The 23,368-nt window shown below is 42.7% G+C and overlaps 1 protein-coding gene across 2 annotated transcripts; it reads right to left on the reverse strand.

Annotated features, from left to right (window-relative positions):
* Positions 1 to 2,241: 2,241 nt before the first annotated feature.
* LOC134408769 (C-signal-like) lies at positions 2,242 to 15,593 on the reverse strand. Of its 2 annotated transcripts, none has more exons than XM_063141187.1 (6): positions 14,302 to 15,593; positions 13,137 to 13,188; positions 8,958 to 9,145; positions 6,634 to 6,792; positions 4,301 to 4,411; positions 2,242 to 2,409 (listed from the first exon to the last, which is right to left on the reverse strand). In XM_063141187.1, exons 1-6 carry the CDS (start codon positions 14,446 to 14,448, stop codon positions 2,290 to 2,292), a joined length of 777 nt encoding a protein of 258 aa, XP_062997257.1. In that variant the 5' UTR covers positions 14,449 to 15,593; the 3' UTR covers positions 2,242 to 2,289. The 2 variants fall into 2 exon arrangements, with proteins under 2 accessions (XP_062997257.1, XP_062997259.1); XM_063141189.1 differs by lacking the exon at positions 14,302 to 15,593 and adding an exon at positions 13,286 to 13,311.
* Between the last annotated feature and the right edge of the window lie 7,775 nt (positions 15,594 to 23,368).

A 23,368-nucleotide genomic window follows, 5' to 3' on the forward strand; every position in this document is an offset into this window, starting at 1 on the left:
CTCTCTCTCTCTCTCTCTCTCTCTCTCTCTCTCTCTCTCTCTGTTACTTTCCCAAATGGCCAAACTCTTTGGCAGTCCAACCCAGTCTACATTTAGCCGCTGGCTGCTCCACCCAGGCTTACGTAATATCCTTTGCTTTGGTTCAATCAGGGGTCTATATGGCAATAGTGCTGTGTCAAACACCCACCTCCAATGCAAACAAAAAAAGAAGCCAAACTGGGGATTTTGATGTGGGGTCACTGCAAGAAGCTGGAGAAGGATGGCTTGTTGCCTTGCTGGGCAGGGAATTTGGCAGATGAAGAAGAAATCGGGGATCTAGAAGCTCCCACCTCCCCGTGCCTAGCTAGCAAAGTTCTGTGGCAGCTCAAACCAATCAAGTTCAAGCCCCAGCTTGCTTTCTTAAGAGTTCCAAAGGTACTTGGCTCTTGTGTGAAATCATATTCGGTCCCTTGCTTCCCTCAGCAATCTCGTACTTGTGTGTCCTGCATTCCACAGGTTAACTGGTCCCTTATCAAGGAGTTTTTGATATCTCCAAAATTGCAACTGGCTGCTAGCATCCTTAAACTAGTGCAGTATTCCTCAGTGCCTTCCTTATTTGCTTGGTCCCACATGAAAATGCTGCATCTTTCTTCTGTTTCATTCTTTCTGGGGTTGCAGTGGCCATCAAAGAAACCTATTATTGGAGCTTGGGGAATGTTTACACACAATGCTTCACTTATCTCTCTTTCTCCCATCAAATCTAAAAGCAGTTTCATTTTCACAGACTCCTGTTTATCTGCCATTGCAATGTCCACATAGACATTTTCCATGCCTGGATGAAGTTCTAAGCTTGCAGATTTAATGTACTTGATGGCTTATTCATGTCTTTCTTTCTTTCTTTCTTTCTTTCTTTCTTTCTTTCTTTCTTGGTTCCCGCCCCCTCCCAGTCATTGCTGCCACCTAATTTCAAAGTTGCTGTACTGCACCCCGCAGACTCTGCCTTCCAAACAAGTCTAAATTTTATTTAAACAAAGCTTTTTCCACTTCCATTTCTCTCATGCAGTGGCCTCTCTCTCCTCAGGCCAGAACCAGTGGAGTTGCTCTCAACAATTTCTCACCCTGGCAAATAAGCCACGTAACGCGGGTTGTCTGCAGAACAGCCCATGGGGAGCCCGACAGACAACTGGACTTACCATGGGTTGTCCACCCCCTCCTTCCCCTTGGTCCTCCAACCACATCTGGTATGTATCCCAGGGAACCCATATTGTCTACCGAGAAGCCCCGTCTCAAGTCCTGGGTTGTTGTTGTTGTTGTTGTTTTCAGCCTTGGGAATGTGTGCAAGTTGTGGTTTGTTTGTTTTTATTTGGTTGAGTTTTCGGAGTTGCGCAGTTCCTGAATTCCAGTTGTCAGAAGCTGGACAGCTTCTGGATGTTGCCTTCTACCACTTCACGGTTCCTCCGAAAAAGCATGACCTATTCAGGCCAGGTCCAGTACTTCTTTCATATTGTTACTGGCTGTATTAGTCTCACCCAACCTGCCCCTTATACCCCTTTAAAACACCTTCAAGAGATAATGACACATTGTCTCTGACAAAAGCGGGAGGCTCCTTACCTACCTGTAGCAGCAATCCCAAGAGGTTACTTCCTTTGGCATGGCCCTGTGGCAGGCCCAGAGAAACCCCTGGGTCTCCTTCTAAGGCAAAAGGCTAAATTCCAATTCAGTTTTGACACAACATTGGGACTTGACGGCTTTAAAAGGTGTCAAATAAAATTAAAGGGTAAGCAAAGCTGGCGTATAATTCTTCCTCCCATCTGGCTCAAGGAGGAAGGCTAAAAATCAAAACATTACTTCCTTGGCACTTCTGTGATTGCTGCTCTGAGGCAAGATCTGAAGTTTGCAGGTGTTAATAGGGATGGACAGAGGACATCAAAAGATAATAGGCTCACCAGAAAAAGTGCTTGCAAGAGGTCAGGAATATAGTCTTTCTTGCGCTATGCCTACGCCTGTGGGCTACACTGCCCATTCCTAGACCAGAATAAAACCTCTTTCTAGGTACAGTCTATCTTTCCCCCAATTAGCTGAATTATTTGTTCAAGAAAGAACAATGTAGTTAGGGATATTTGTTGGACGCTCTCTTTTAAAAAGAAAAAAAAAGAAGAACACTGAGATTAAAAAGGTAAATTGCATGTTCATTATAACGTATGGGACATACTCCCAGGTAAGATCATTGCATTCTTATACAGCAGAAAAGGTTGGCGAAAACATGGCGAGTCAGATATTTGCAATGCAGATGAAGAGCTGTTGAGCGTCTCACCAAGGAAGGGAATTACCCGCTCTGTCCACAAACGTGCCACTGTCTTTCTCTGAGAGACGGGCAAGGGTGTTCAGGGACTCTCGCACACTGAGCTCCGCTGTCAATGGGGGCTGTCCCTGGAAAGAGAGAATAGGCGAGTGATGCAAGAACTTGCCTAGTGCACAAAACCAGTTACAAAACACGGGCATCATTGACTGAGCGCACACTTCATAACATCCATGTGCCATCAAAGGTAAACAGGGAAGTATTCTCTATAGCTCCCATACATGTATTCTATTTCTGTCTTGTCTCCCTACTCATGCTCTGTTTATGTATCTCCATTTGTTGTTCCAAAGGTTTATCCCCCCCAAAATCCTAATAACAACTATGAGTATTGTCCCATTCCATATTCAGCCAGTAAGAAAAGAAATAACGAATATAAAATAACTGGAGATCATTCGTTTTTATTTATTTTTTTTCTCTGTCAGCTGGCTTCCAGTCTGTGTTCAAGCTCAATTCAAAGTGTTGGTGATGAACTTTAGATCCCTAAACGGCTTGTGAGTAGTGTATTTAAAGGAACCTCTCCTCCCGTATGACCTTGCTCGGACCCTTGGGGCATCTTTAGAGGGCCTCTTCTGGGAACCTCCTGTGAAGGAAGTTTGGTGGGTGGTTACAAGAGAGGGCCTTCTCAGTTGTGGCACCCAGCTTATGGAATGTCCTCCCCAAGAAAGTTCACTGGGGTCTACATTGTTATCTTTTCAGTGCCAGGCAAAGAACTTTCTCTTCTCCCAGGCATTTTGTGTCCCAGTTCCCATCCCCTGGTTACTTGTTGCATTAGTAGTGATACCGTGAATGATCTGGGTCCATCAATGCCTTGCTCTAAGAGTTTCTTCCTCAGAGCAAGGCATTATGGGCGAGATGACCTTAGTGAACACTTCTGCTGCTGCAGCACAGGCACTCTCCAGGCCCCCCTCACCCACAATGCTTCACTCTGAGGAAGAACCCTTGAGAGCAAAGCTGTGCTAGCCACTCTCCTGCTTTGATGTTTGCTGCAGCAGAAAAATGACTGGTAGGACTCTCTGGAGCTCTGCCCAATGACACACTCTGATGAGTCTTGGATTTGGGCCTAGATGAAGTCCTGAGACATAAGGGGAAATGTGGGTGCAGTAATAAGCAAGTACACATCATGGGAGGAGCCATGCAGAGGAGCCAGGTTCAATCCCCATCTTCTCCATGTAGGGCTAGGAAAAGGCCCTGCCTGCAACTCTGGAGCACCAGTGTCAGTCAGTGTGAACAACATTGAGCTAAATGGACCAATGGTCTGACTCATTTTAAGGCAACTTCCTACAACATCTTGTCTGTTAAGGCATTAGCCTTAGCTTCCAGGCATCATTACTGGATGTGTCTGTTAAGGCAATAGCCTTAGCTTCCAGATTTTGTGGAGCTTGAACCAACATAAAATAACTTTACCTCTGCTCTGAAAATAACAAGTTCCCCACTCCACATTGATCAATTAATTTATTATCCTTTCTGACCCTCTCTGAGGCCCAGAGAAGTTATCTGTATACCACTTGACAGACAGACAGACAGACTCCGGAGCAGTGAACAATTCAGATATGATAAAAGAATAAAAGCTCCATGTTAAAATAATTACTATTTTTTTTAAAAAAGAAACACAGTTCCGATAAAACCACAGCCGGTCACTCAAGGAAGGCTTTGTGAGCGAATGTTTTCAGGAAGTGCCAGAAGCAGCACATTGTTGGCGCATACAATTGCACCCTAAATAATTCAAGATATACAATTGTCAACCCTAATCTTCCAAAAGGAGAACAACTCCATCCGAAACAAACAATGAACTCCTGACCTGGGAACCCCTCCCTCACAGGGCTTCCATCTTGCCAGGATCCAGCTTCACTTTTTTGGCTCTCATCCAGCCCATTACTGAGTCAAGGTACTGATTCAGGAAATAAAGTTAAATAAAGTTGACATCCTCTGTGCAGAGTTGAAATTCACCTGCAAATCACCTACCAGTAAATTTCCCATGTCTGTCTGCACCCATCCGGGGTGCAGAGCAATGCAGAGGATCTTGTCTTGGGCGTATGCCAGGGACTGGCACTGTGTGAGCATGTTCAGAGCCACCTAGGAGGGAGACATGCAAGAAACGGGTGGAGAAGGATGCGTCTCAGTTCCATAGCATGGCAGCCGGTCAAAAGAAGACCTCTGTGGGACTTAGAGATGGTATTTAATGCTCTTCCTAGGGACAGATGATTTCAAGTGTGCGTGTGTGCGTGTACAAAGTACATACAACCCTGGAAAAAACTTATCACTGCAGAAATGCAAGTTTGCCTCTAAAACCATAGTACAATCTCAAGACATTTGGCTACTTTAGGCAGAGGGCTTCATCCCACGTATCCATTTCTCTCGAATTATCCCCGTAGCATAAAGCTGTTGTTGTTGTTGCTGTTAGCTAAATCACACCCCGGGCGGCAGCGCTCCTAAGATCCTTTGCATACCAGGAAAAGGGTTTAAGGAAGAGAAATGTAAAAAATCATTAAAAATCAAGGGATGACCCAACCTGATTCAAATTTGGTATGCTTAAAGCCCTCCTTAATATCTATTACTGTGCCAGTTTCGATGTCTTTATCTTTAAAACTTATGCAGATGTAAGCATTTGTTTAATTTGTACCTTTTTTTTTTTTACTCCTGTACATAATTCCCCGTGTCTAATAGTACAATAGCACCCCCTTTGTCCACCTCCTTGATTACTTTCGATTGGTCATTAGATAACTCATTAACAACATGTTGGTCTTTTTTTTCTTTTTTCTTTTTTTTTACAAATTGAACTGTTTCCTAGCTATGGACTGTTCTAACTTGACTAAATCTTTTTCAACCAGCTGTTCAAAGACCCGAATATGTAGATTCAAGGTCTTCGGTACAAAAGTAGAACAGGGGCGAAAGGAGGATGCAGTAGATTGTTTATTCCCAAATAATTCTCTTAATTTCAGTTGTCTATACAAACAGAAAAGATCCACACGAGTCCGAAAGGGATTGTAGACTGGAGGTGGGACAAAACTTAGTCCTAAGTTTAGAAGTCTTCTCTCCTCGTGAGAAAGCATGCGGGATGATAAATTGACCACTAGGTCTTGTTGCGTCTTTGACCGCCCTGGCGAAAAGAAGAAAGACTGGGTGTTGTTGAACGTGGCATGCGTATTTGCCTGCCTCTGGACGTGCCCTCCTCTACTGAGCCCCCAGAAAAATGTACACTATTGAATCAAAACATATCAAATCCTACTCCTGCACCCCTAGTGGCCACTCAGAGAACAACGAAAGATTCACTCTTAAAGGGGTAGTAAAATAGATCGGTTCTTTTGCCTAAGAAGCACAATTAAAGCAGGATGTGTGGGAGTACTTCACAGTCAAAGCAGATTATAAGCTGGAAAACTTCGGAGTCCTTTACATACAATTCGTAGTGATTGCACAGTATAACCCTGGTGTGATGAAGCTAACAGCAGCAAAAAGCACGCAAGTCCAGCTCCCTAATTCATGGTGCTTAGCACACAAGGCCAGTAGTTACTTTGGCAGTTGAGGCAGAAATTCTTACAAATGTCTCTCCATCTTGAGCAGTAATAAACTACATAGCTGATAATTTGCTTCTCTCAAATCTCTTGTCATATTCTGTTATTGGTTTTGGGGTGGGGGTGGGGGAGATTATTGGCATACACACGCTCACATATGTTTGCATTGGCTTCTTTGATCTGAATTGAATTAAATGCATAGTGGAGACCAGACTAGAACGCCAAATTTCACATGGCCTTTCAATTCCAAATGCACGTAAAATTTAGGAAACCTCCAAGAATGGGAGCAAAGCCGTCTTCCATATGCCTGTGAGGTCATGGAACATGTGGCAAGCAAAGAGCGGGCATAGCATTTTGAGAAAGAGGAAGGGGAGAAAGTCTTGGGATGAGTGCCTATTGTTACTCTTAACTTTCATGGGGCATTTCTACACGAGGCTTTTATTGTGTGCTCGTGGTTGCTCAGTCACGGTAGTTTGCGGGTCCTTTCAATGACATCGTCATCCTCCAGGGCTTCCTCCACTCTTTGCAACCATTACCTTGGGCTTTTTCATAATGAGGAAAGTCTGGTATTTTCAATTACCCCTCCATAAAAGCCACTCATAAAAGCAGAACTCCGCTATACCCATATCTGCGCTTGTAATGGAGCTGACTGCAATCCCGGAAAGAATGTGGAAGCAGCAAGCCCCAGTAAGGCAATGGGATTTCCCCTTAATGTAGAGAAGTCCGATTTCTCTGTGTTCTCCCACCATCCCACCCAGTTTGTTTGCACATCTGGTGTTTCTATACCTTGCTGCAACGGTATGAGAGACCATGTGATACATGCCACCCCAAGATAGTTGTGATGGTGCCGATTTTGCTGCTTATGTTGACAATGGCTGCTTTGCTGCAGCTCATCCCTTCCTGGGAGCTTTCCTGAGCTGCCTTCCTCAGCAAAGGCAGGAACACCTGGAGAAGGAAAGGGAAGGATCAAGGACAGCCACAAACACAGCAGGGAGAACTGAGCATCTCTTCACAAGGGCAAAGACCACCGTGGTGGAAGCTCAAATGTGAGCCCATCAGTTACTCTCCAAGTGCATGGCGGAATGCTCTTGTGGTTTGTCAAGACGGGGGCTTCCAAACCTGCTTCAGAAAGTGCTGGACTTCTGCACTGCTTCTCCTCCATAACCACAAAGAATGCACCTGTTGAATTTCTGTTATGCGGTTGTGTATGACGGGCCTGCTAAACAATAAAGATTTTTCTGGACCGAGGTAATATATATCTAATATCAATGATGAGTCATCTGGGCAGGATCTACGCTGCTGCTTTAAAACAGTTTATAACAGTAGTGACAACTGCTGGGGCCCAGACAGTTTTCAAAACGTTTTCCAAGTGTCATATCCTGCTTGGTATAGACCTGGCCCTGGATGTACCTCTTGATCCTCTGGCAATTTCATTGAGGTGATCACATTAGCTCTGAATAAAGAGTGGAACCTGTTAATAATAACAACACAAATTGGCTGGAGCTAGGAGGTGTGTGGGGGAAGGGAGTGCTATTTGTCGATACTGTTAATCAGTTCTGAAACCTACTTCACTAGCTATGTGGTTGGATTTCAGTTAGTGTCACAGGAGTTCATCTATTTTTGAAGCTCCCTAATCCACCCCGCTGGTGAAAAAGAACTGTGTGATTAACAGAACTTTTGCTCCTACTTTGGGAGACAAAGGATCCTTTTTGCTAAGCTTTCCGTGAGGGGGAACAGTGAGGTCCTTCTCTCGTAAGAGCAGAGTGGGCAACTGGAAGACCCTATTTGAATGTGGGAGGTAAGCAAGAAAGAGGACCATCATCACTCTGGAGCTGCCTAGCTGGCAAGAACAACCGTGTGAGAGACAAAGGGAACTTTTCACCAAGCATACTGTGAGGAGGAGCAGTGAAGAGCAGAGCAAGAGCAGAAGTGTTGTCCTTACAGCTGGCTGAAGAATGTACAGTAAAGCATTCTCTGGGGTGCATCTCCAAGAAGACTTGAGAGCTGTTGATAGATAGTGAGGTGTGCAATGAAGTATTTATGAATGGAAGTAACTGAGGGTGTTGAGTTCTGTAAGTCTTTTTAGGATTTTGGCTGAAATTTGCGCAAATTGCAACCACAATATACTTAATTTGGGCAATTTTGCACCTGTTATTTGGGCAAATCGCAGCTGCAATTTGCATAAATTAAGCATATTATGGGCGCAACTTGCGCAGATTAAGCAAACAGCAGCTGAAATTCGCACAAACTGTGAAATCTGCACAAATGGTGATTTAAGGGGGGGACTCCAAAATCTGCAAGCTGGCCCTGCTCAATCTGTATTAAATCAGGCCAGCTCACAGGTAAGCAAGCCGAAGTCCAGGGGGCTGAGCTGATGAAAGCTCAGCGAACTTCAGCCCCCAGATGGATTCCTCCGACATTCCTAACTTGCCTCAAGACACGGACTCCCAAAGGCCCTGCAAGATGAGAAGTTTCCATGAAGAAGAGCCATATAGCTTCATCCCATGTACCCGTTTCCCTCGAATTATCCCCTACAGCGCTAAGCTGTCACTGTTGCTGTTGTTGTTGCTAGCTAAATCACACCCCGGGCGGCAGTACATACCAGGAAAAGGGTTTAAGGGGGGAAATGTCAAAAAATCATTAAAATTCAATGGATGACCCAATCCGATTCAAATTTGGTATGCTTAAAGCTCTCCTTAATATCTATTATTGTGCCAATTTTGATGTCTTTATCTTTAAAACTTACGCAGATGTAAGCATTTGTTTAATTTGAAGCTTAAGAGTATCAAATCCTGCTCCTGCGCCCCCAGTGGCCACTCGGAAAACAATAAATTATTCACTCCAAAACTAGTAGCAAAATAGGTCGGGTCTTTTGGCTTTATGGCACATTTAAAGCAGGATGCATGGGAGTACTTCACAGTCAAAGCAGATTATAAAACGGAAAACTTCAGAGTACTTCACAATAAAAGCAGATTATAAAATGGAAAACTTCAGAGCACTTCACAATAAAAGCAGATTATAAGATGGAAAACTTCGGAGTCCTTTGCACGCAATTCGCAGTGATTGCACAGTATAATGCTGGTGTGATAAAGCTTATAGAGTGACCTTACCTGGCTCATCACCATAGGCCCAACCACATTGGTCTTGTACACCCTAGACATTTCCTCTGGTGTCTCCGATTCTAAATTACATGGTGTTCCAGTTCCAGCATTGTTTATCACCAGATTCAATCCAGCTCCTTTCAGATGATCGGTGACTCTGGCTGCAGCAGCCCTGATGCTGGATGGCTCAGAAGTGTCTAGAGTAGCAAAGAGAAGATTTTTAAAGTGATGATTGGAGCCTGGACCTAGTGCTGCAGGCTGCCCGACATTGGTGTTGCATATCTTTGCAGCATGCACTCATTATGCTGTGAAAATGCAGCAGACGGAGGATTATTCACACATCGCATTTTCATGTACATACATAATAATGTACTACATAAAGCTGGTGCGGGGGGAAGACTGTATGTAATGGGCACATGAGCAAACATTATTATTATTATTATTATTATTATTATTATTATTATTATTATTATTATTATTATTTGCATTTTTATACCACCCAACAGCTGAAGCTTCACAATATTATTATTATACAGATAAATGCCAAGTCTCCCTATCCAAGGACAGCAAATGTTTTTACTGCTGTGTCATATGGGAAGTAGCCAATGGCTTTTACAACCTCCAACATTTGCTTCTCGTCGTGGGATGCCAAGCAAATGAGTTAGTTGATTCCATATGAAGCTAGACATGGTGTATTCTGCTGAAATGAGGTGTTGGCTCTAAATGTCTTAGGATTTGATTATCTAAGGGACCACCTATCTCACTATCCACCTCTTGAATTAGTAAGATTAAAATCTGCAGGAGATTATCTTTTGAGGACACTGTATCGCCTGGGTGTCCACTGGATGGGCATATATGAAAAGGTTTTCTCCTGTGTCACTCCTGAACTGTAGAATGCACTCCCCTCAGACTTATGATGGTTTGTACTCTCTTTGTTTTTTGAGAAGGCATCAAGACACATGTTATAATAATGCTAGAAGCTCAAGCTGTTATCTTATTAGCTAAATTTGTAATACCTGCTTTTGCAATCGCAATTCTTGTACTTAATCTGATATTTACATTTTACTCTCTTTTCTTGTAACCACACAGGGAGAGATTGTATACTACCATATAACCACCATGCCAATTTGCTTAATTTTGCAATTTTTACAATAAATAGATTCTTATTTACAATCATGTCTGTGGTGATGCTTATCGGTTGGGATTAAATGTTTGTCTATTTAGATTAGTACTGGTTACCCACTGGGGTGTTTCGGACCCATTTGATGTAGGTCCTGAGGTTAAAAAGGACCCAACTTACAATCGTAATATATAGTTTTGATTCTTTTCTATCCAGAAATTTGTGCAAATGGAGATGATGATAATGATTGGTGGTGATGGGGGTGTTTTTTCACAAGTGTGTAAATGCATGATTCATTTCATTTATTTCTATTTCGCCCCGTAGCCAAACTTCTCTGGGTGGTTCACAAAAATTACTTCCGGCTGCCTGATACATGCAGCCTTGCCTTGTCAATTCCCTTCTCTGTTTCAGCTGTCAAAGGGGGTGAGGAAACATGGAAGGAAATGGATAAGGAAGGAAGTACATGCAAGCTAATTCGCCCACCATTGACAGTGACCGGGAGAAGTAGGTGCACCAAAAGTGGGGGGCTCAATATCTCCCCCTTCGCCTGGTGGTAATCCCCTGAGTTTTAAGTGTTGAACTGACACTTGTCAGTGTCCTGCTTCTATTCAACACTCGCCTGAGTCTCCAGCAACTCAAGAAAGGGGAGATCCCGGCTGCCCCCACTCCCGGCCTCTCTTTTCAGAGCTCACATTTGGAGCAATTACTGCTGTTGTTACTGCAAATGGGAGCCACAAAAAGGGGACGGCGTTTTTGTGAGGAAGGGTGGAATTTAAATCAAATAAATAAGCTGTAACTGACATCTTAGAACTCACTATACTTATATCCTCGAACTAAAGAGCAACTGAATTGATTCTCTCCCATTTTGGCTACGGAATGCTGTTGGTCTATATCAGAACACTGATAACAAAAAAAGGGACCCGATAAGCGGCTGAAGAACACAAATATAATCACTTTCAGAGGATGCAGTTGTGAGTATAGAATTTTTAACAAGCAATTGGTTTGACAGAACGCAAATGAAATAGCTTTCAGAGAATGCAGTTACAATTTTTAACAAGGTGGTTGTTGGTTTGAGAATACAATTGCAAGTGTACAGTTTTTGACAAGCAGTTGCTAATTTTTTAAATTGTAATAAAGTTTAACATACAGTTGCTATATTTAACAAGCAATAGTGAATCTTTAAAAAAAACAGTTGCTTTCTTTGACATGCAATTGCTGATGTATTTTTTGGACACAGTTGCTCTTTTTAAACATGCAATTGCTAATGTACTTTTCAACAAACAGTAACATTATAAATTATATAATAAATTGTAACATGCAATTGCTAATGTTTAAATTCTTCATGCAGTTGCTTGTTTTCAATTCTGATTTATCTTCATCAGTAGTATGAAATATGCAACCAAAAACATTTTATTCTTTAACTGCACCATAGATGTGAGGATAAATATACATATATTTTCACTTTGGAATCCGTAGGGGACTGAGCACTTGCTGGGTAGGAATTTGTTTCTCTTTAATTGGATGCTGGATACCGCTTTCTTTAATTAAGGTATCCGTTGGTTGCTATAAGATAACAGAAACAATTCTAAGTGTAAATACACTTGTGGTCAAAATATAGTATCGCAAACATTAAGAGACAAGGGATGAATCAAAAGTAACTTGCCCAGAGAAACTTCCTTGAGTTGGTGCTCTTCTCGTCCTGACTGCAGGCCTTTATTATTATTATTATTATTATTATTATTATTATTATTATTATTTATATAGCACCATCAATGTACATGGTGCTGTACAGAGTAAAACAGTAAATAGCAAGACTCTGCCGCATAGGCTTACAATCTAATAAAATCATAGTAAAACAATAAGGAGGGGAAGAGAATGCAAACAGGCACAGGGTAGGGTAAGCAGGCACAGGGTAGGGTAAAACTAACAGTATAAAGTCCGCACAACATCAAGTTTTAAAAGCTTTAGGAAAAAGAAAAGTTTTTAGTTGAGCTTTAAAAGCTGTGATTGAACTTGTAGTTCTCAAATGTTCTGGAAGAGCGTTCCAGGCGTAAGGGGCAGCTGAAGAAAATGGACGGAGCCGAGCAAGGGAAGTAGAGACCCTTGGGCAGGCGAGAAACATGGCGTCAGAGGAGCGAAGAGCACGAGCGGGGCAATAGTGTGAGATGAGAGAGGAGAGATAGGAAGGAGCTAGACCGTGAAAAGCTTTGAAGGTTAACAGGAGAAGTTTATATTGGATTCTGAAGTGAATTGGAAGCCAATGAAGAGATTTCAGAAGCGGAGTAACATGGTCAGAGCAGCGAGCCAAGAAGATGATCTTTGCGGCAGAGTGGTGAACAGAAACCAACGGACTGATGTGAGAAGAAGGAAGGCCAGAGAGAAGAAGGTTGCAGTAGTCCAACCGTGAAATAACCAGCGCATCAGTTTTACCGTGAGAATATCTCTCCCTTTTTTTGCTGCTATATCAGAACACAGCATTTATCTTTCCCTCTCTCTCTCTCTCTCTCTCTCTCTCTCTCTCTCTCTCTCTCTGTGTTTGTGTGTGTGTGTGTGTGTGTGTGTGTGTGTGTGTGTGTGTGACACAGAGAGAGAGAGAGATATTTTCGTTTTCAACTGTCAGTCAACCTTCCTTGGCTTCTTAGCATGTCAGTCTTTTAATCACATAGTAGTTTTGTACTTAAGAAGCAAATTTTGGTGTTCTTTTGAACAAGTTCATATCCCCCTCTGGTTTCTCAGGAGCTCTGTTTTGCTTGAATACCTGTCGGCACTCATCACCTGAATTTGCTACTAGAGGGAGTGATTACCATGCCTATTTGCTCATAATGCACCACCGGCTGCTCCAACATATGGAATTTATCATAACAGAGCAAATCCTTCCTAGAGTGTTTTCTTGCTTTAGAACCTGGACCCAAAATTCCCAGAGCGTACCTTGAGTTCTGAAATTATGAGTATCACGTTTGGGGGAACCATGCACATTGAATCTGCATGAAAAGAATATTGTGAAATGCCTGGAATCTCAGCTCTCATCTGCAATGATGAGAAGGAAAATTGCGGGTGCAAGCACTTACCCAGTGGGATGATTGCGATTTGCTGGTGCTTGGCAGCCAAGTTCTTTAAGTCCTGAAAGAGACCAAAATCAGAGACTTACAATGAAACGATCAGTTCCTAGAGATTCGAGTGAACTTCAGAAGCAAGATTGGACAGAAAGATGTTCTACCTGATTTCTGTTTTCAACACAGGATGTGTTTGTTTCATGGTTCTGTTTCTACAAAGGTGTTCTGCAGTAAATATGTAATTTTTGTGCACAGCTGTCTGTGGTGGATGCCATCCTCATAATCCCATCCTCATAACCCTAACCCAGATGAAAATCAGTGTTATTCTTTAGAATAATTTCTCACAATCAGAAGACATTTTCTCCCATTTTTCCATCATATGTTAATAAAAATGAGCATCATGCTTCCAAGCAAGAAGAAAGTCCCACTGAGCAAAATGTGATTTATTACTTGGTGATATTCATCCCATGTTCTGTTATTTCAGAATATTTAATCCGAGTTATTTTTATAAATTCCAGCACCCTATGGGATTATTGTTTCTCCCTTTCAATTCTCCTCACAACAATGGGTGGGAGAAATCAATATCGTTTCCATGCATTCCCCTTAATTCTGCAAAGAAAAGGGGGAGTCAAAGCACATGAAAAGCACATGAGGCCATTCACACAACATGGTAACCCACACTCAGTGGATTAGTATGGGTTGTTTTGAACTGCGGCTCGTTTGTTAAACCGGGGTTTATCTTGTTGTCTGAACGCAGCCAGGGTGGCTTGATAGTGATGCAGTGTGGCTTATTTTTCTCCGACAAGCCACATTGAGGAACCCATGGTTTGTTGCTGGGTTGTTCAGGATGGTTAACAAGCCATCCTGGGTGAGTTCAAGCAGCACAATAACTCACCCTGTGGAAAAAATGCTGTGCTCAGACAACATGCTTATACATGGTTCAACAAACAATCCATGGTTCAAAACAACCCACACTCAACCACTGAGTATGGATTAGGTGGTGTGTGAACAGCCCTTGTGTTTAGGTGCCAAACCTGCCTGAGAATGGGAAGTTTAAAAAGCTCACAAGAGATCTCTACTGCCCTGGACACAATCCACTGAAAATAGGAGAGGTAGGGGGAGAGTTTCCCATGTAGTAGCACCTATCCCAAAGTACAGCTGATTCTGGTCAGGGGCTCACCTGGGCACGCGGTCCCTCTGGGTCTCGGCAGGTGGCAAAGATCCATTCAGGCCAGTTGCTTTTCCCCGCCAGCTGCCTGACCAGCTCCAAGCCGAGGCCTCGGTTGGATCCTGTCACCAGGACACTGCGCACGTTCAGCACCGACATCTCTCTTGCCAGCTGATCCCCAACTGAGAAAGCCCTTTGCCAGCCCCACCTGAGCTATATCTAGCCCCCGGCTCTTCATGATTGCCCAGGCCAGGCTTGCGTAAGATTCTTGGCTCTGGTTTCAGCTCAGAGTACGTACGTGACAATAGTCCTGTGCCAAACAACTGTCTGCAGTACAACAGAACAGAAAGTTTGTTGTTACAAGCCCTCCTGAAAGAAGCTAGAGAAGGAGCCTACATCCAGGATCAGAAGCAGTAAGCCTATGTACACCAGTTGTTGGGAAATGTGGGTGGGAGGGTGCTGCTATTGCACTCGTGTCCTGCGTATGAGTCCCTGGTCAACAGCTGGTTGGCCACTGTGTTAACAGAATGCTGGACTAGATGGACCCTTGGTCTGATCCAACATGGTTCTTCTTATGGTCTTATGAAGACTTGTTGCTTTGTTGGGCAGGGAATTTGGCAGACTAAAGAAACTGGTAATCCATAAGCTCTCCCCTGTCCGTGCCTAACAGAGGTCTGGGGCAGCTCAGACCAGTCAAATTCTAGCATCCACTTCCTTTCCCAAGGGTTGTCTAAAGTACTTGGCTCCTGTGTCAGCTCCGATACTGTATAAGGCGACAGTCGGGATACATCATGACCATATAAAGGAAAAGGGAAGCAGGTTTGCTGAGGTCTTCATTCAAGCTATGGATGTTGCAAGACCCCTTTGGGGGAGTGGATCTCAACCAATTTTCACTGGCTCTCCCTGCCCAGACTTTAGTCTCTTTTCCACTAACTGGCCCAACTCAGTCTGCAGCCAGTTAAGTCAGCAAATTTTATGTGCGTGTTTTCATTTGCGCAATTTATTTATTTATTACATTTCTATACCACCCAATATCTGAAGCTCCCTGGGCAGTTTACAAAAATTACAGCCATCCTTTAGGCAAATTGTGCAAAGCATGACAGTAATTTGCATGAGTTGCAGCCCAAAATTGTGCAAATTAGCAAATTGCAGTCAGAACTTGCTGAAATTACACAAATCACACATATTTGCACAAATTTTGGCCACAATTTGACCCAATCTCTATTTGCGCAGTCTGATGCTCCCCCCACCCTTACCGAAAAAGTCCCCAGAGGTTGGTAAAAACCTATGGCTCAGCTCGCCATACAGGTTCAGCCCAAGCTGGGGTGAGATTGCAGTAGAAGTCCGTCAATGGGCTCAAGTTACAGGAAGCCAGTTTGGACATCAGGAAAAGCTTCCAGATGGTTAGAGCAGCACAATAATGCACCCAATGACCTAGAGAGGTCGTGGGCTCTCCCACACTAGAGGCCTTCAAGATGCAGCTGGACAACTACCTGTCAGGCATGGTTTAATATGGATTCCTGCACTGAGCAGGGAGTTGGACTCAATGACTTTATAGGCCCCTTCCAACTCTACTATTCTATGGTTCTATAAGCCCCAAATGGGGCAGATTTCCAAGGAATGGAAATCCTTAATTGAGGCTCCGCCTAGAAAGGGACTGGAGAAATATTTCATGCTGCATGGCTGGGGAGAGGAGTTGACATGGCAGAATGAATAACAAGGTACTGTGAATATGATCGGTCTTAGAATAATCCCTAAAGTTTCCAGTAACTCTCATAGTAGAAGGTCAGGGAATTACTTTTGAGAAAAACTGGTTGGGACAGATCTTACATAAATATTTCTTGAGCGTAAACTGAATGCCTTTTAGCGGCTGTTGATCAGAAAGGTGAGGAGTTACTCAGTTCAGTTCCCCCTCCCTTAAGGAGCAGTGCTAATTCAGAATGAATGTCGGATGAATAGAAGCAAATAGGTAGTAACAGCTGGGAGAGACTAAGAGAAGATCAGGCAGGGACAGGGAGTCAGAGCCAGGTTGGAGCTCTGGAGGCATTTTTAGGGTGTAGGAGCTCCACCACCACCACCTAATGGAGGAACAGAAATCTGTTGGTGCATTAATGCTATGAATCCCCATTTATGCTCAACTGCTGGGCTCCAACAACTCAAGAGGTTGTTGGAGTCCAGCAACTCCCCATCTGCCTCATCCAGCATTGCTAATGGTTTGGGGTGATGGGAGTTGTAGTATGACAACATCTAGAGAGACACTGGTTCATCACCTTTGGTCTATGTAAATATACTGTATGTCACAAATACAAAGAAGGCTCTAGTACCACATTCCAAGGAATCTATTTGCACCTTTGGAGTTCTCACCACTCAGAACATTGGGGTGGGCATAACATTGTTTTAGGGTTGGGGGGTGGGACAGAGAGAGGGGGGGTGCTGGCCCTTGACAGGTGGCTGGGGCAGGGAGGAAGTAGCAGCCTCCTCCCTGCCCCAGTGACTCCAACACAGTGGACCTTGAGGAGTGTGTGTGCATAAGTGCACATATCCAACATCCCAACCAACACTAAACACAGTCCTTGGGGCCAAACAGTTTATGGATCCAATGGATGTGCTTGCCAGGGTTGTGCTAGCCAAGGGTGCTTTTCCTTTTCCGTTTTTTTTTTTTTTTAACTTTTTTGGCAAACGAGATTGCAAATGAGCTTTTCCACCTGGCAGATATTCCCACATGTATATCCCTTTATGCTATCTCCACACATGCAGCTTATGTCTGTCCCCCTTCCCCCCTCCATCCTTGTATTTGATGTATTTTATTCCTTTTTTCTCCCAGTATTGCTGGATCTGCCTCTTTAATCACTTTCCATTATTTTTGTTTTGACATCATTTCTCCCCGCGCAGACAGACCTCGATTCTCAATACTGTTGTAGCTATAAAATCCTAGCTCAGACACATCCGAGGGTGCCTCACTGCAAGAGAAGGTCAAAGAGATAAGGTGACGCAGCATGGTTGAGACTGACTATCTGTGGGAATAAATAGTGGTGATACAACCACAGAGAGGCCTATTTCCAAACTGGCTATTTTAGGTGGAATAGCAACTTTGAGTTTCTCTAAACGAGCTATTTATTGCATGTTCGTGATTAGCCACTCACGGAAATTTGAAGGTCCATTACATGACGTCATAAATGTCCAGGACATCTCCCATACTATCCCCCAGAAATCTCACTTTTTAAAGAAACGGAGATAAAGTGCTATTGTCTGGGATCTCATGGGATTATCTGGGATCTCCCAGTGTGCATTGTAATTCCGCCACTAGATGGTGCTGTCTCATTCAACATAAGTGGAGCCTTTCTGAGAAGGGAAGTTTCCAATTCAAAATCATCTGATCGCATGTAAAAGAAAAGTATGTCATGGTGGTGGGAAAACTACAGAGGACGAAAGCCCCAGCAAATCTACGAGATTTTTCCGGTGTGTAGAGAAGCTCTTTATTCACTCTCTTTTTATGAGACGCCTGCATGACATTGTAAGCAAAATATCCTCATCCCATGTCTGTTCTTTCATTCAGAGCTCAGAAAACCTGGCTTATAAAAACATATTCAGAGCCGTGAAAGATATTTTTAAGCTGGCTCTGGCCTGGTTAGATCACTCTACCCTTCTGTATTCCCCTTCTCTCTAAGAATCCATTCTACCACTTTAATCCTTCTTTTGCCCTTCTTCAGGTGGAACTGCACTCAGCCTTGGGTGCTGATGGAGTGTTCCAGGCTGCATGGTGATACAGCGCACCAGGAATGTGGACCTAGCAGCCAGCAACAGGGGCAGCCCACAGTCCTAGGGATGGGAGAACCGGGTCTGTTCGAACTCACTGAAATTCTCTGACTTTTATTTTGAAGATTGGTTCACTCCCATTTTCATTAGCAACCTGTTTTTCAGTTCATTCGAATGAGGAAAGGAGCATTTTTCTGTGCTCATTTTTTAAAAGTATGCACTTTTCCCCCTTCCATTGACTAAAGTGAGAAAATGTGTATAATGTCAAAGTGCATATTTCCATATATACATATTTGAATTTTTGAATGCAATTGCACATTCAAGGAGATGCAAACATTTTCCCCTCCAAAAATGTGCTTCTGTTCAGGGTAGCGAAATGGGCATGTTCAGATGATTTGCGGACTGAAACGAAATTCGCGTAGTCCTGACTCCTGGCTTGGAAGTTTCTCAAAAGCAAGGTCTGATGAAGGGTCACGACCCACGAGGACCCAAGGGGAAATTGATAGCAAGGGGTTACTAGGCAGAAGTCTGGGGGTGGGGGCTGCCTATATGCATGGAAAGCCCCACAGCGGCTGTGAATTTGCACTGCATCGGTTAAATGTCACAGCTGCAGATCCCCAGCCACCACGGGGCTTTCCCAGGAAGCTGACGTTTGAAAAAGTTGGGGACTTACCCCATCTTTTTTAATGGGAGTGAGGCCAGTCGGCTCCTCTGCCATCTGACTTTACTCTGGGGCCGCTCCAGTGGGCAGTCCTAGTGGAAGGCAACCAGCGATTGGTCACCTTCAACCATGAAGAGGAAGTGGGGGGGAGAGCTCCAGGACCCGGATGACCACCGGAAACCCTGCACTCCCTCCTTGGTGTTGGTATTACCCGATGCCAACCCGATAAGTGGGGTTTTGGGAGAAAGTGGTGCCAAGTTGATGTCGTGAAGACAACTCCTGTGAGAATAGACATTAGAACTGGAATCCACTACCACAAGATGTAGTGATGGCCACCAATTTGGACGGCTTGAAAAGGGGGTTGGATAAATTTCTGGGGAAGGCTGTCAATAGCTACTAGCCCTGATGGTTGTGTGCTACCTCCAGTATTCGAGGCAGTAAGCTTGTGTGTAGCAGTTGCTGGGGAACATGGGTAGGAGGTTGCTGTTACACCATGTTCTGCTTTGTTGGTCCCTGGCCGATGGCTGGTTGGCCACTGTGTGAACAGAGTGCTAGACTAGATGGACCCTCGGTCTGATCCGGCATCAGGGCTCTTCTTATGTTCTTAAGTGGAGGTAGGAAAGAAGATTATAACCTTTTCCCATCCCATCCCATCCTCCCAACAAAAATCCCCCTCCCCAACATTGGTGGCTGGGGAAAGAAGGAATAATCCACCTGGCTGCAGAGTGTTATTTCGACCTCACAGATCTGAAAGGAGAATTGATATTCTCCATTCAGCTTGAAGCAATAATTAGAAGCTGCCATATCAGCCACCTAGAGCAAATCTACACGTCGTACTGAAGGCGCTTGGGTGCGCCTCCAGTGCAGCCCCAAAACGATTGTGTAGATGCTGGCAGAAGAGGCGGAGGAGGAGGTGGAGGAGGAGGCTGGGGAATCTGACCACGTCCTTGCCGCCGCCGCCGCCCACCTCCCTGCCGGCCTCCTGATCAGCCCGGAGGACCCGCTGGGGCTGGGGCTGGCCTGGGCAGGGAAGGAGGAGCCTGGTCTGCGGTGGGAGGGGGTCTCGCCCCCCACCCCTGTGGCTGGGACGAGGCTGGCGGGGAAGTGGGTGGCAGCGGCGGCAAGGACGCGGCCGGATTCCCCAGCCGCCGCCTCCTCCTCCGCCTCTTCTGCCAGCATCTACACAATCGTTTTGAGGCCGCACTGGAGGCGCACCCAAGCGCCTTCAGTACGACGTGTAGATTTGCTCCTAGAGTCAGAGAAGCTAATTTTCTCCATGAGGGCTGGCATCTTGGAAAAAGTAAGTGAGGGATATCGTATAGGGCAGCTAGGAGGAAAGAGCAGTTGGAAGGGAGAAGGAGGTTTAAGATTTTCAGAGGGAGGAACATGCTGCATTTATTGAAGGCACGGCCAGTCAGATATTCGCGCTGCCTTATTATACTTATTATACTTAGTATAATAAGGTGGTAGAAAAAATGCAAAGAGAAATGATAGAGGCTTGGGAAATTAATGAGAAGGGAGGAACGTCAAGGGCAGTAGTTTGGGATACCATGAAGGCAGTATCGAGAGGGATATGTATTAGAGAAATGTGTAATTTAAGAAGGCAACAAGTAGCAGAGCAGGAACAATTGGAGGAAGAGATTAAGAAAATGGAGAAAGATTATTGGCAACATAAAAATAAATATAAATTAATAGAAATACAGGCAAAGAAAAAACAATTAGAAAATTTAAATTTAGAGGAGGTTCAAAAGAATTTAATATATATGAAAAGGGAGTATTTTGAAAACAGTAACAGGAATTCTAAAGTGCTTGCCAGGCTCACACAAAAAGAAAAAGCCAGGAACGGGATAGGGATTTTGAAGGATAAACAAGGGAAGTATTGTCATACAATGAAGGATAAAGTAAAGATTTTTCAGGAGTTTTATCAGGAATTGTATAAGGGAAAGGATACTCAAAAACAAAAGTTGGAAGCTTATATAGAAAAATATATAAAGAAGAGAATAAAAATAGAGCATAAAGAGTTAATGGAAAAGGTAATAACGCAAGGAGAAGTAGAAGAAGTAATTGAGAACCTGAAGCCGGGTAAATCACCGGGGGTAGACGGTTTAGGACCAGAATATTATAAGGTTTTTAAAGGAATTTTAATACCAAAATTAATAAATTTGTTTAATTCCATATTGGAAGGGGATAGAACGCCAGAATCATGGGAACACTCATTAATAATTTTAATACCAAAACCAGATAAAGATTTGACTGTCCCTGATTCATATAGACCTATTTCATTAATAAACCAAGATGCTAAGCTTTTTTCAACTATCTTAGCAAGGCGGTTGAATAAATTTATAGAGGAATATATAGGGGAGGATCAATGCGGATTTGTGGCAGGTAGACAGATGCCTAATTTAGTGGGAAGAGTATTAAATGCAATACAGGTGATAAATAAGTCTAGGGTTAAAGCGGGAATTCTGGCATTGGATATTTTTAAGGCTTTTGATTGTGTGAGCTGGCAAGCTTTAAAGATGGTTATAAATAAAATGGGGTTTGGAAATAAATTTAAAGCGATAATAGAACAGTTATACTCTCAAAATACAGCCATAGTGGTAGTGAATGATGGTGTGACAGATAAGATACGACTAGCCAGAGGGACAAGGCAAGGTTGTCCGCTCTCACCAGTCCTATTTGTAATGGTAATGGAATTATTGGCGAATGCAATACGAGAAGATGAGGAGACTGAAGGAATAGGTAGTATGAAGGAAATTAAATTGAATATGTTTGCAGACGACACGTTGTTGACGATAAAGAATCCAATAGAGAAGATGGGGAGAATTAAACAACAATTGAGAGAATTTGGGGATATTACGGGGTTAAAAATAAATTGGTCTGAATCAGAATTGATGTTGTTTAATTATACTAAAAAGGAAGAGAAGGATTGGGAAGAAAAGGGAAGAGAAACTAGAGTTAAGAATCAGATTAGATATTTGGGAATAAAAATTACGCAGAAATTAGAGAGTTTAGAGAAAGAGAATTTAAATGTGTTAAAAAAAGATTTTAGCAAAATTGGAAAAATATAAAAGGTTAAATTTATCTTGGTTTGGAAGAATAGCATTAATAAAAATGAAGATTTTAGCAAAGATTAATTTTGTGTTCAGGATGCTACCAATAAAAATTTCAGAATTAGAGCTAAAAAGTTGGCAAAGGATTATAAATAATTATTGTAATGGTGATAAGAAAGCAAGGGTAAATAAAAGTAAATGGTATTTGAGCCAAAAAAAGGGAGGATTGGGTCTCCCGAATATTAAATTATATTATGTAGCTAATAGATTAAGATATATAGTGGAGGCAATTACAGGATTAGGGGAATTAGATTGGATGGAAGAAAAAATTACGAGTAATATAGAGACTAAATTGGAAAATGTATTTTTTATGGAAGGGAAAAAAAATGGGTGGAAAGTATAAATAACCCGCTCTTGAGGTTTCACTGGGAAATTTGGAGTAAATATAAAGGGGAGCTGCTTCCAAGCGGCTCTCCTTTGTCACCGGTAATAATGTTGAAGAATTTCCCGGAGGAATTAAAGAGTAGATTAAGTAAAGTTTTAATAGAAAAAAATAAAATGAAATTAAAGGATTGGTTAAGAGGAATGAGTACAAGAGAGGATATGGAAGAGGTTTTGAAGGATAAAAAATTAACTTGGTTAAATTATAGGCAATTAGAACAGTGGACTAAAAAGTGGGTAAGAGATAATGGAGAGTGTAGAGAATTAACAAAGTTCGAGGAACTAATAGTTAAGAAAGATAATGAAAGGGAGAAAAGAACAGTGTTAAAAGGGTTGATGAGTGAATTATATAGAATATTGGTAGAGAAAGGGACGGTGGATAATTCGGGTAAAATGGTTTGGGAGACAGATTTGAAGGTACAAATAGGACAACAGGGTTGGGAGGGATTATGGAAACAAAGAGCGTTGAGAAATATGTCAGTAAGAATAAAAGAGAATTATTATAAAATTGTATGGAGGTGGTACCTAACTCCGGTTAGATTGAATAAGATAAACAATCAGCAATCAGAAAATTGTTGGAGAGGTTGTGGGGTTAAAGGAACGTATTTGCATATGTGGTGGGAATGTAACTATGTTCAGAAATTGTGGAAGATGGTGTTTTTGGAGATTGAAGAAATTGTGGAAATGAAGATAGAACGAACACCAAAAGTTGCATTGCTGTCACTATTTGAAGAAGATTTTAAATGTAAAAAGGAAACTAAGGAACTGATAACGAATTTGTTGATTGCAGCAAGATTGATTGTAGCTAGGAACTGGAAGATTCAAGGGGAATATTCTATTGAAGAATGGTATAAAGAAGTATGGGATATAGCTATTAATGATAAATTAACAAGTAATATTAAATGGAGAAGAGGTATAGCTAAATCAAATGATTTTGAAGGAATTTGGAAACAGTTCCTAATATTTGTGTTTTCAAAAGGAAGTGGGAAACCACCAGCAGAAGAAAGTATGAGATTCTGGAATCAGGAATGAGATCCCGAGGTGGGGGGTGCACTTGTAGGTTTTATTTGATTATGTTATTAAGATAAGATTTTGTATTCAAATTGAACATTATGTAGTATGTTGTTGTTGTTGTTGTTTTTATGTATTTAAAAAAAAAAAAAGATAT

This window comes from Elgaria multicarinata, chromosome 14 (assembly GCF_023053635.1).
Source record: "Elgaria multicarinata webbii isolate HBS135686 ecotype San Diego chromosome 14, rElgMul1.1.pri, whole genome shotgun sequence".
Taxonomy (NCBI): Eukaryota; Metazoa; Chordata; class Lepidosauria; order Squamata; family Anguidae; genus Elgaria; species Elgaria multicarinata.

Excerpts from the sequence above, each read along its gene's own strand:
- LOC134408769 (XM_063141187.1), bottom strand. The coding sequence starts at position 14,448 with ATGTCGGTGCTGAACGTGCGCAGTGTCCTGGTGACAGGATCCAACCGA. Across the intron at positions 4,412-6,633 it reads TCTCATACCGTTGCAGCAAG|GTGGCTCTGAACATGCTCAC; the intron begins GTATAGAAACAC and ends TCTCCCTCCTAG. Across the intron at positions 2,410-4,300 it reads CAGACATGGGAAATTTACTG|GGACAGCCCCCATTGACAGC; the intron begins GTAGGTGATTTG and ends CTCTCTTTCCAG.